Source organism: Onychostoma macrolepis, chromosome 07, assembly GCF_012432095.1.
Source record: "Onychostoma macrolepis isolate SWU-2019 chromosome 07, ASM1243209v1, whole genome shotgun sequence".
NCBI lineage: Eukaryota > Metazoa > Chordata > Actinopteri > Cypriniformes > Cyprinidae > Onychostoma > Onychostoma macrolepis.
Window position 1 is genome coordinate 15353703 of NC_081161.1, and position 13395 is coordinate 15367097.

The 13395-nt window shown below is 37.2% G+C and overlaps 1 protein-coding gene across 3 annotated transcripts; it reads left to right on the forward strand.

Annotated features, from left to right (window-relative positions):
- Positions 1 to 140: 140 nt before the first annotated feature.
- On the forward strand, positions 141 to 12173 carry brms1 (BRMS1 transcriptional repressor and anoikis regulator). 3 transcript variants are annotated; one of them, XM_058783197.1, is made up of 11 exons: positions 141 to 257; positions 1310 to 1531; positions 1829 to 1919; positions 2114 to 2241; positions 2333 to 2412; positions 3047 to 3143; positions 6558 to 6650; positions 7075 to 7139; positions 7210 to 7249; positions 10966 to 11074; positions 11182 to 12173. In XM_058783197.1, exons 2-11 carry the CDS (start codon positions 1324 to 1326, stop codon positions 11297 to 11299), a joined length of 1029 nt encoding a protein of 342 aa, XP_058639180.1. In that variant the 5' UTR covers positions 141 to 257; positions 1310 to 1323; the 3' UTR covers positions 11300 to 12173. The 3 variants fall into 3 exon arrangements, with proteins under 3 accessions (XP_058639180.1, XP_058639183.1, XP_058639182.1); XM_058783200.1 differs by lacking the exon at positions 10966 to 11074; XM_058783199.1 differs by lacking the exons at positions 10966 to 11074; positions 11182 to 12173 and adding an exon at positions 7318 to 10958.
- The last annotated feature ends 1222 nt before the right edge of the window (positions 12174 to 13395 follow it).

Consider the following 13395-nt stretch of genomic DNA (forward strand, 5'->3'; position numbering starts at 1 on the left):
TTTCCGCTCTGCTATTGGCCAGTTTGACCACCTTACAGAAATCGATGAGACTGCGATTCTTCACCGTCGAGCTTCTATTGGTTCTCAGAAGCACCGAGGTCTTCATTGATTGGCTAGCGCCTCAAAACGGTAGTACGTTTCAACAAACGTATAAACGCCGAGGAAGTGGACTTGTCCGATGTCAACTTGCCCTGATATGCAAATTCAGTCGACAATATGTAATATTTTTCATGACTTAAACAATAATCGACGAGAAGGTAAGCTGTTTAGCTGTTGTTTATGCACTTCACGCAGTTTGTTTGTAAGATCGTCGTGTATTGTTATCCTGTGTCTTGCATCGGTTAATTTGCGAACATTCATGGAGCGGTTAAGAGATTCAATACAACGTTACGAAGTAAGGTAACTTAATCTATTACTACATTGTTATTGAGGCTTTTTAAGAGGCGCAACCGTTTGTTTTTCCACTCTTGTTCGTTAACATTACTGTACCGCATTATACTGGACACTATGTTTCCGAATGAAGTGTGAAGTTGTTCAGTTGGAAAACGAGTTTTTATAACTAACTTCAATCCGCAATTATATGTGAACAGCACGTAACTGTAACTATTAAAGTCTCTCACATCATATAATGTATGAGCTATTAGATGTGGAGAATGAGTAATGAGATTGTAATGTAAGTCAGTGCAGTGCGGCCTTTAGAGGATGTACATGATACACGTCGAGTCTGTGAACACGCTCCTGATCTCATAAATCCCACTGAAGAGTGCTAATTCATCACACTACGAACTGTATCAGACGAGTGCATGCAGTTTCCTCTTTCTAATTAAACATAAAGTGGTTAATAGGGCCTTAAACAGCTCCTGCTGTCTCTGGATACGGTGCTTTTATAGTTGCTAATGTCATCTAAAGGTCTTTAGTCTGGTCAGTTGTTTTTAAATGCACATCATTTCACATCTTCCGGTGCTAATGGATGGTGCTTTTTGATTTTTAATGCTACAACGTTTTAAATCATTATATCGCTTAGAAAGATACAGATAAGATAAATATAAATAAGATAATATAAAAAAATAAATAAAATTGGAGATTACATGACAAAATATGCTGTTATTTTATTATTTAATTAAATACTTTATTTATAATCATATATAAATGAAATTATAAATGATTTTAATCATATATATAATAAATGTATAATTATAATTTATGTTATGTTCATAGTTTATATTACATTAATTCATATTACTGTGGGTTTTTAATTTGCATTAGACACCTTGAGATCTTGCAGCTGTTATAATACTATTCAATACAGTGCTATAAACAGACATGCCAGCTCAGCCGGCTGCCAGAGAACCAGAGGAGGAGATGGAGACAGAGGCTGACCCGGAGGCTCCTCAAACTAACGGCGAGGTGGAGGAGGAGCGAGAGGGAGGAGAGGCAGAGGAGACAATGGAGGAGAGTGGAGAGGAGCGGGACAGCGACCTGGAGGAGAGTGAGCCAGAGGAGGAAGAGGAGGAAGAGGAAGAAAGTTCAGGTCTGCTGATTGAATGTTGCATAATTTTGCCGAATGCTTTCTTATTAACTGTCTGCAATTGTGTTGCAGCAGCTGTCAAATTGGTTGCACTGCATTTTGTTTTACTTCAAAAGTTTTTTATTTTATTTGACAAATCCTGCCAAATCTTGTAACTTGGCTGCATAGTTTTTTAGAATAGCACCCGAATAGCCAAAATTGATCATATAGTGATGTGAAGTATAGGAATGTGAAGACTGACTGGAATTGACAGGAAAAGAATGAACAAAATTGAATGAAAGTGAATTTTCTCTTTTTTAGAAATGGATGATGAAGATTGTGAGAGAAGACGATTACAGTGCCTAGATGAAATGTCTGACCTGGAAAAACAGTTCTTTGAGTTAAAAGACAAGTAAGAATACGTCTTTCTGATTGGTTTAGGCTGGGTGGCATTTCATTTTTTTGACCAATAGGAACAGGGCCGTCATCTGGGGTGGATGGCCACTATTAACAATAGTATATTCTATAGGGAATTGTTCAGACAAATTGGGTTGTTTTAAGAACTATATTCTAGAGCTCTATAGATGATTTCCTCTTTAATTTCAGGCTTTTTCAAGAACGTCTGAACCAGGTTAAAATGAAGCTAGACGAGGTTTTGACAGGAAAGGCAGGAGAGTACAGAGAACCTTTGGCAACACTGCAGCAGAACCTACAGCAGAGAACACAAGTGGCAGGTGACACACATCAGGACACATAAATTTGCTTTATGATATCTCTCTTACATATGAACCACAGGTCTCAGGTCAACTGTTTATTCTCCTGTAGGTGTGTACAGAGAACTTTGTCTGCAGGTAGTCAGACACAAACATGAATGTGAAGTCCAGGGGGCCAGACAACATCTAGAGGTAACATGGCTCAGCTGACCCACATATTTATGCCGCTTTTCCACTGTGTGGTACGACTCGGCTCGGCACGGTTCAGAACGGCACGGCATGGCTCAGTTCGGCTCGGTTTGCGTTTCCACTGCAGTTTAGTACCGCTTTAAAGTGGGCAGGATTATTCACGTGTCGTTATAGTTGCTCCGCCTCTACTGCCGTGACTCCTGAAAAACATTTTAATTCCGCGCACCATTAGATGCAGTATCCTTTACAAAAAGTAACACACCATGGTATTAAATGTGCCATATTCATGTACCATGAAATTTACACGGTACTCCAGGGTATCAGAAATGTCATGGTACAAAAAGCTATTATGAAATTGGTATCATAATAATACCATAGTACTATTGTATGATTCAACAAACTTACTTACCTACCTAGTAATAATCGAACATTTAAATATGTTTCTTACACACAAACATGCACATACCACATTTACCATAATCTATAAGTATCACATAAAAAACACACCACAGTGAAAAAGCACTGCTGTAAATAAATACTTCTATGTCTCTGCCAATACAGTTGTGTTTGTTTACAGTAATGATCATGAATCATATCGAGTCAGTGTGTGTATGTAATGAGATGCTTGTTTCTCTAGAGTGAGAGGACACTCTTATTTGATGCCATGAAAACAGAACTGCTGGAGAAGATCCGCAGACTGGAAGAGGACAAACAGAGCATTGACATCACCTCAGGTACCACACACACACACACACTGGTTTCCATGTTTTATGGTGACAAACCATAGGTGTAATGATTCTTATACTGTACAAACTGTATTTTCTATCCCCTAAGTCTACCCCTCACACAAAACTTTCTGCATTTTTGAATTTTCAAAAATCTTAATGCTATATAATTCATAAGTTTGTTTCCTCATGAGGACCATAAAATATCCCCACAATGTCAGAATTTACTGGTATTACATCTTTGTGGGGACATTGTTCCACATAATGTAGATAATACCAGTTACACACACACACACACATACACACATGGATCCCTAACCTTAATAGAAAATGGGACTCGTCAATTTATTTCAAGACAGTTTTTTTTTTACTTCATATTTTGGTTTTCCTTTGATCTTTGTAATTCAAGGTCAAGGTTTGTTTATATACCACCTTAGAAGTAACACAAGTTCTAAGCAAAGTGCTGCACAACAGACATAAAATAAACATCATCCTGCAATGAAACAACAGCAGATGAAAAAATAATGAAGTAAAATGATGGTATTAACTGGATTATGTATAAACAGCGAATAATGTGAATAAACATATAACAGTGAATGAACATATAACAGTTTAAAATAATTTAAACAGTGCTATACAGCTTGCAATGTAAATCAGTGAACTCTGTATAACCATATAACAGACCACTTACATAAAATACAGTTGTCACATAAATATCAGTTGTCACTATATGTTAGGGATGTAACGATTCACTCAACTCACGATTCGATTCATGATTTTGATTTAACGATTCGATTCAATTCACAATTTTTCTTTTAACAAAATGAAGTTTAAGACAAATTATAAATTAAATGTGTCCTTCTATTATTGCTTGGACAAAATGCTGCATGTTTCTTTGTGAAATTGAAATATAACACTATAATAATATACTAATATAGCACTTGCATATTATTGCTCTTTTGTTGGTTTTAATTGCTTCTATTGTCCATATTTGTAAGTCGCTTTGGATAAAATTGTTTGCTAAATAACAACATTTAAACATAATGTAAATGTAAATAACAAAAAACTAAATTGAAATTTTAAAACAAGCCCCAAAGCAAATAAATAAGTAACACAAATAAAATAAATCTCTTCATATAATCAAAATAAGGCTTTGCCTGTGCTCTTTCCATTTAAAATTAGAGGCAACCACTGCATTTTAATCATGATCCAAACAAAGATGCTGCAACATGAGCAGTTTTTAATCTAAATTAGATTGTATAATTTCGAAATTAGAAGCAAAAACAGAATGGTCTGACTTCAGTTTTGTGAAATCTGCATGAAAAAGAAACAGCAGACGAGCTGAATGAGATGCAGATTCACTCTCTGTCAGCAGGTGGCGCTTAAAGCGTTTTCTTGGTTTCCGCTGTAAACAAGGCAGCGCTGCACTTATGAATTTTATATGCATTATACAGGCCACGTACACACTGCAGCTAAATTCGGTTGTCAGTTCACCTTTTACTCCTTAATTGTGTTCTGTACACATAATTCACTAAAATATGGGAGTGACAACCACATTAACTCCCGAAAAATACAGGTTGTGACATCCGCATTTACAGAAATTCTACGCAGTGTGTACAGAACTGAACTGAACTGAACAACTAGTTGTTAATGATGTATTTGAACGTGCATCAGAAATGTATCTTCGTGTGTATGTGAGACGCAAGAAAATAACAGTGAAAGAAGTCTTAATTTAGCACATTTTGACACAGGATTGGACAGGTAGTGTCTGTTGCCAGATCTTCATATTAAAAAAAACAACAAAAAAGGACAATCACAAAAAACAATAAAACACCCAAATGCTTTGTTTTATAACACCAAAAAAATTATATATCTCATATCCGCAACAGACCACTTTATTAACTCCATAAATTGCCTATCTTTAAGACCAAGCAACATGCCTAAAAGCGCTTGTAAATATGAGAACATGGCAACACTGCAAGACAAGCGCTCTCTAAAGCTGCCGCCAAGCATAAACAAAACGCAGCACTTCTATCAGCAGTAGTTTACTTAAAATCCACGGACAAAAAGAGTCTTTAGCCAAAAAAGTGGCAGATACCATATGGCTAAATTCTTCTTCACTCCTGCAAGACGGCAAGATGTTGCTATGGTTTCAAAGGAGTGACTGCTTTTCTGTACGCACATGGAATGATAATTTACGGGACTCACTCCCGCGTTGGTTGTCACTCCTGAAACTTGCAGTGTGTACATGGCCACAGAGGCAAGATGAAAAGAAAAAATACCATCTAAACTTTTCTAAAGACACTAAGTTCCCCTCAGACATACAGTCATGTGTGTACGGAACAGCACTTACTCCCACATTTTTAACCATAGCAACATTTTGCCGTCTTGCAGGAGTGAAGAAGAATTTAGTGGTTTGGTATCCTGCAGTTTTTTGGCTAAAGACTCTTTATGTCCATCAATTTTAACTAAACTACCGCTAATAGACTTGCCGCATTTTGTTTATGCTTGGGAGGCTGCTGTAGAGAGCGCTGTCTTGCAGTGTTGCCATGTCCTCATATTTGCAAGTGTTTTTAGGCATGTTGTTTGGTCTTAGCTCATACAGATAGGCTTTTTATGGAGTTAAAGTGGTCTGCTGCAGATATGAGATATATATATATATTTTTTTTTGGTGTTATAAAACCTAAAGCATTTTGGTGTTTTAGTGTTTTTTCTGCTTGTTCTTGTGTGAGGTTTTTTTTTTTTTCTATGAAGATCTGGCAAAACTGACACTACCACAGGGCTCGTGAGCGCAACTAGCCCCATGTCAAATGTGCTAAGGTTAAGATTTCTTTTATTGTTATTTTCTTGCATCTCACATACAGACGAAGACTCGTTTCTGATGCACGTTCAAATACGTCATTAACAACTAGTTGTTCAGTTCAGTTCTGTACACACTGCATAGAATTTCTGTAAATGCGGTTGTCACTACCTGTATTTTTCAGGAGTTAATGCGGTTGTCACTCCCGTATTTTAGTGAATTATGTGTGTACAGAATGCGATTAAGGAGTAAAAGGTGAACTAACAACCGAATTTAGCTGCAGTGTGTACTTGGCCTATATCTCCCAATAATATGTCTTAATAAAATTACATTCATATGCTTAGTTTTACGATCAAAGCTCTGCAAAAAATATAATGCAATGCAATGTAATGATAAGATGTAGAAAAACGCTTGTCTAAAGCCTGATGTATCTTATTTGGTGCATTTTAATGTGATTATTCTATGTATATACTGTATAATCAAGTAAATCTTTTGTCCAGTTATTCTTACGTTTAGTTTTATAAAGATTTCACAGCAAAAAGACAAGTGTACTGCAACCTGAAGGAGGACATGTTTGAAATCAAAAGATCCATAAACACACAAACTTGCCCTATATCATTCAGAGTGGTGGAATGATGAAGTGAGGATGAAGAAATGTAAGAGAAGGAGTCACCTGATTCGCCCAGACAGGAAGAAGAAGGCAGCTCTTGTGTCAGGTAATAAAGTATTCTCTTTAGATTGAGATCCATCTCTTCCTCTCTCATTTAGTCACCACTTATATCACCACTTGCCTTCTGGATTAAATCTTGTTCCAGCACCAACAGTTACTAATTAGTCATTTATCTGACACTTTATTCAAAAGGTCTTAAAATAGATTTATAAAGTTATAAAGGCCACCAATTAACAGATTGATTATACAGTAATCACACATGGCTCATTTCATTAAATAATGTATCTGTCTTAACATTCATTGTATTGGCATAGAAAAAACTGTGTCCTGAAATGGTATGAATATTTATTCTTTTCTGGGAAAGAAATTTTTAGGCCAACCAACAGGCTACTTTAACCAACATGCTATACCTCTTATCCTCACTCTGTTTTAAGAAGTTGTCTTGCTCAACACGTCTGTCTATTTTTCAGGGCCATACATAGTGTATATGCTAAGAGACATTGACATACTAGAGGACTGGACGGCCATCAAGAAGGTATTCATGATGAGTGATCAGCCCTTCAATCACGGTGATGGATTGTGACTTTTATCTCTCTGTCTTCCAGGCAAAAGCGACACTGATGCCTCTGAAGAAGAAAGCAGACAGTAAGTCAGTTATTAAATGGCACTGTTTTCATTTAAGTACTTTATTGAAGCTCTGCTGTCTTTCTCAGGAAGCTACACTGGGAGGTCAAGGACCTCATGGTAGTCAGGTGAACCTCATTAAACTGACTGAATTATCTCATTGTAAATTTATTGAAGGCAATCATGTGCACTGACCTTGCCTTGGGCTAAATATATTTAACCAGTGATTTCTTTCTCACGACAAGATTGGCATAGATTTCATAGTGCAATATAGGACTCTCTCTATCTTTAACAATCTAACTACATAATTCTGTATAATCATTTTTAATTCGAGATTCAAGTTTGTTTTTGAGTATGTATGTGTTGATGCATGCTTTTAAATAATGAGGTCTTTATTTGGTATGATTAGACTTCCTAGTAAACATGCCTTCAGGGATACTCACACACTCATAGACAAACACACACAACAGTTACTGTTACTGTCTGCCTCTAGCTTAAATGGATGCAAAGGCTTAAAGGTGCCATAGAATGCATTGATTCAATATTTTAAATTGTTCTCTGATATCTACATAGAAGGTATGTGGCCTAGGTAAGGGCAAAAATTCTCCAGAAACGGTTTTACATGTGCATTTACAACCCTAGGATTTCTCCCTGGAATGAAATGGTCTGTTATTGGCTTATTTGGAAGGGTCATGAATAATAATGTTGAGCTCTGCTCTGTTTGGCTGTTTCACAGTGCGGCTCTGCTCTGATTGGCTGTTTCCCAGTGCGGCTCATTTCAGTAGCTCACAGCAAGAAGGAAACACAGGGAGGAAAATATATATTTCAATACTTTCTCTCGCAGTTATATCGTCAGGTAATTATACTGTATATAAAATGCGGGCATCAGGGAGCCGCTATTAATATGCAGGGCACTAAAACTGCTTCTGAAACTGAACTGAAATCGCTTTTTACTTTCACTTTCGAGATTCGCGATCGCACAAACTCTGTTTATACTATGGAGCGGCAGTAGCCACACATTTTCCAAGATCATGCTTGTCAGTGGTGCTCAGGATCTGTAAATAATTCACCATCATCCTCAGTCATCTCTCCTTACTCTGTTTATGTGGTAAGTGAAATCTTATGTGTTGTAATGTAACAGGCTACCGCTAGCAAGGAGCTAACCATGTCCCTTTAGTGGCTTGCGTCAGTTTATTAGAACGTGTTATTTGTTTTCTGTGCCTTTCTGAATACAGACATCAACCCATTAGAGGTCTGCAAGCCCGTCGGGTCCCGACGGAGCCCGACACGCTGAGTCCATTGGGGCTGGGCTCGTGCCATTTTTTTTTTTTACAGATCAGGCTCGGGTAGGGCTCGGGCTCATTTAGCTTCTCTCCTTTTTTTGTGCCCATATACGCGCAGAGAGCACACATGGCTACTGTATTAAATACTGATTATATTCATTTTGATCAGCCATACATTTGATGATGATCCTGACTCGCCATCTCCTCACTGGATGCGCCTTTAGAGAGAAATGCATCTTTAGGGATTTTATAATGAAAGAGTTTTTGTTTTCGATTCGAATTATTTCATTTTAAAGTAGTAATTCAATGCTTTCTATAGATACTATATTTATCAAGTCAGTGAGGCAAGTAGTCTATATGCTGTGTTTCGGTTTTTCAGAAGCGTTCCTGCTCAAAACCGAAACTGCTTTTTTTAGTTTTATTTTTTTATAAAAGCACGTTTTGTTGATATTGTGAGTGCACACAAATAAAATTAGACCCTTTACAGTTCCGAACAACGTAGCCTTTTACTCTTACCTTTATGAGCAAAAATGACAGCGTATTTTTAAATGTTTCCAATGCAAGTGATCGTTCTTACATGTCCAGTAAAGCTTCAGCTTCCACTCTCCGCACAAACTACTGGATATGCATCAGTGCACATTTATCTAGCTCAAGCGTTTAAACTAACATTGTGGAGCTGTTTTATAATTATAGATTTAATTTTAGAGAAGTCGTGATGATTTGAGAAAGCTAAATTGATCAAACATAGGCTATGATCAACTCGCTGTCTGCCGCTGGCCGCTTGGTCGTAACTTTAAAAAACCAAAACTTACATTTAACGAATAAAAAAAATGCTCCAAACGTTTTTCTAAATTAACTTAATAAAATAACGAAACGAAATACAATCACTTTGCCATTTCATACAAAACTGAACTATTTTAATAGCTGAAACAGTATTAAAATAGTACTCTTTCGCTGTTTCGGGAGAGGGGGGAAAAAAGACGGGCTCGGGTCGGACTCGGGCCGAGAATTCTGATGAGCTGTCGGACACGGGCCGGGCTAGGGCCTGAGCGTCTCGGGCCAGGGCCGGGCTAGGGCCTAAATTTTAGGCCCGTGCAGGGCTCTACAACCCATCCCCGCACTTCACATCCCCTGCACAGCCTGGAACATAACATTTATTTCCGTGATCTGCCATTTTCGCTGTTGTCCTTGCTTGTTTCTTCACAATACCTGCAGAATTTCTGATGATTTGTCTGGCGGCTGGCCTAGAACATGGGCGTGTATATGCAAATGTTGGGGGCATAACTATTAGTGATCCCGACTGTTACATCACAGTCGGTGTTATGTTCTGATTCGCCTATTTTTCAGTGGTCTTTTTTATTCACGAGATTTACATAAGAAGGAGGAAACAATGGTGTTTGAGGCTCACGGTATGTCATGTCCATGTACAGAAGTCTTATTATTCAAATATGCCAAGGTAAATACAGTTTTCCATTCTATGGCACCTTTAAGCATGTTGTCCTTTGACACCCAGTTGCGTCCATTAGCCCTGACCCTCACTCACAAGCTCTATCTGTCTGGCCTCTGATTAAGTTAGATACAGACGTTTGATTTATAGAGCCATTTCCCTCTTTCTGTCACTCCAGACTGATCGACTGAAACTACTTTGGCTTTAATGTCACATTTAGAGTCTTGTTCTATCTCTAAGAAAAATGGTTTGACATGTAACATTTGATTCTGCTCTGTCTCTCATTCGTCTTTTTATTTCTCCCAGATGTTGCTCTTTCTCTCACTCTCATCCCTCCATTTCTTTATTGTCTTCCTTTGCATCATAAGAATCACAAGCAAATACCATACACCATTGTTATAATACTGCGCTTGTGAAAAAGAAGTGTGCTTAATTGTACTGAATTTAGATTTCAAAGTTAAGCAGAGCTAGTTAATGCAGCCACAGAAATGGAAACTGATCAACATTTCTGATCACTCATCTTGTCGCGGTCACAGCTAGTTTACAGATTTACTTGGAAGAGATACATTTTATAACTTGTTGAATGCATTCACTGAGAAAAAAGGTACAAAAGTTGTCACTTTCAAAAGGTACCATTTACATTTTAATATATACACTTTAGGTACTAATACATATCTTTAACCTCTTAGCATTCCTGGAAAATTTAGCTTAGCACAAAGTGTACCTTAACGGTACATTGGAACACTAACAGGATAAGGTACTAATTTTCATCCTTCAGAGCTAAATAAGGCACAGAAGTGTACCTTTTGAAAAAGTATCGTCCCAGTGACAGCTTTTGTACATGTACCTTTTTTTTCATTGACCATTTAATGACAGCAGTTTCACTTTAGCTAGACAGCTCTATACAGTGACATAAAATGTCTTGAAAACAGAGAGTTAGAGCATTATTATAGAGCTATTAAAGCGTAACATGTTGAAGATGGTGTGCGTGTCTGTTTGTCTCTCAGACAGGCAGGTGTCCGTGCGATGTGAAGGTGGGGCTCTCTTCTATGATGGAGAGAGATTCTCCAAAGGCAGCAGTGTCGTTCTAGAAGTCAGTGACGACAGCCCGGCACAGTCAGTAGAGCATAAGACATAAGACCGCATCTGTCTTCGCTTTGGCTTTGTTTGCAAAAACATTTCAATTGAAATGGTCTCCCTGTTTTCTTGTGTGTTTCTCTCAGGGCCGTGATAACAGGGATCAGCACCGGAGAGGTCTGGTTCAAGCGCACAGATGGCACCAAAACCAAAATCTACGTCTCCCAACTTCAGAAAGGCAAATACACCATACGAAAAGCTTAGAGAAGATAAACGTTACACTCAGAGAGTGTGTGAACCTACCCTTTAATAATTAACAAATAACACACACATTTACCAACACCTTTAGAACAGCTTATTTAAAAAATCCAATTTAATGCTATGCACTGATATTGATCAGACCAGAGACTTTATGCATAGTGACTTATGATCTCAGATAAATTTTGCCTTTTTTATATACATATTTTATTATGAATATGATAATAAGAGGGATCTGGTTCCAGAGCAACACTGTTGGCATCAAGTAGGCAATTTCTGGTGCAGCTAAAGTGTATTCATTCATTCAAACACAACATGGACTTAAAAAGCCTGTTGACCAAATGCTAAAAGACCATATAAAGTCTTTCTGTATCATAATGCTTATCACACTGTATACATTCATAATACTTCATACTGACCTTATATGAAGTCTGATACACACTCAGATCATTGTGCGTTTGTTTGTTTGTTCGTTTGTCATTGTCATTTAAAATGATTATAAAAGTCCATTTCATGTACACTAAAGACACCACAGGGGCAAAAAGGACTGCACTCACACATTGACTCTTTTCCATGCTTCTTTAAACTGTTCTTGGATCTGTTTTTAATTGCTACGGTTTGTATATTAGAAGGAAAAGCGCTGTCTCTACCCAGAACACAATCAAACACCTTGAATTGTGATTGCACTCAGAAAAACAAGAGATGTAACTTTTTTTTTTTCAGTACATTTCGAAAGACTGTTATTGTAATACATAGTATTTATAGACATCTGTAAAGTGATCTGAAACAGAGGGTGCTTTTTAAAACTTATTTATGAAGTGTTCGAGATAATCATGTATTTATAACAAGAAGCATTATTAAAATCTAAACTTTTATTACATTTGCTGTTTAATGGCTCATTCATTAAAACCTTGCAGGACTGTCAAAGGCTGGAGGCACCGCTTGTGCCCTCCAGGGGGCGCTGTAGGGTAACCAAGCCCTATATGAGCTATATAGTTTGCTTTGAGCCACTAGATGGGACTAACACCTAACGAAACAATGAAAGGAATGAATGGAAAACAAATAATCATTTTCTCTCTCTGCCAATCGGGGGATTAGAAAACTCGAGAAGTTCTAATTTTAATTTATACATTTGAAAATTAAAAACTCCAGCCCTGGTGTACATCCAAGTACAGACTCTTCTGCTTTCAATTATTGGGTCCTCGAGATTTAATGAATCTAACGATTCAAGAGTCTCTAAGTGATTCGTGATTCATAGAGTTTGAAGAGATGAAGAAGAGGTAAGATCTTGTCTTGAGGATTTAAGGTGGATAGACCATAAAAAGAGTTGCGTGAAAATGGCTGGTATGGACCATAAATACTCTACACAAGAGAGCTGTAAAGGATACAGCAGTGTGTCCTGCATTTTATTTAGGTAATAAAGGACGATAGGCTGTGATTATATTCATAATATAACATAACCTCGGAGGCCTTATTAAGAACAGTTTTTATTATTAATATTAATAAAATATATTATAAAGCAAGTTCATTAAATGTGTCATCTTGGATATAGTCCCTGATAGTTAAACTAGGTTAATAGAGGTGGGTGTTGCGCATTATATACACAGAAGCATGCTGAACATATGTTTCATGTCATACAATAGCTGTTACTAGGGAGTATGAAATGAAGAATTAAATATTTATTATATAAAATATTTATTATATTTGTTTTAATTTAATTTTAGTATACACACGTCTGATTTTGAGTAGCCATCAGTGGAATAAGATGCTTTTTGCCCATCTACCTATAGTGTGTAAAAACAGCTGTCCATGCTAAACAGTGAAAGCATGGCATTTTGATTGTTACTGTCTTGTATTTTAGCACTGCTTAAGTGCTTAATTAACCAATCAGCATCCTGAATTAGAGATCATACTTTTTGTATGCTTTAAGCCAAGGGTGCTGTGTGCCATTTTGTTCTACCACACATCTCTCTCTGAATCCCTTACCAAGACATGTCAACTTGACATGCAAAATGATTCACTGACGTCATTGAGTGTTTCTGATTGGCTAGAGCTTAGCACCGTCACATACTGAGACAGGTGTGATTTCCCAAGAAAAGAGT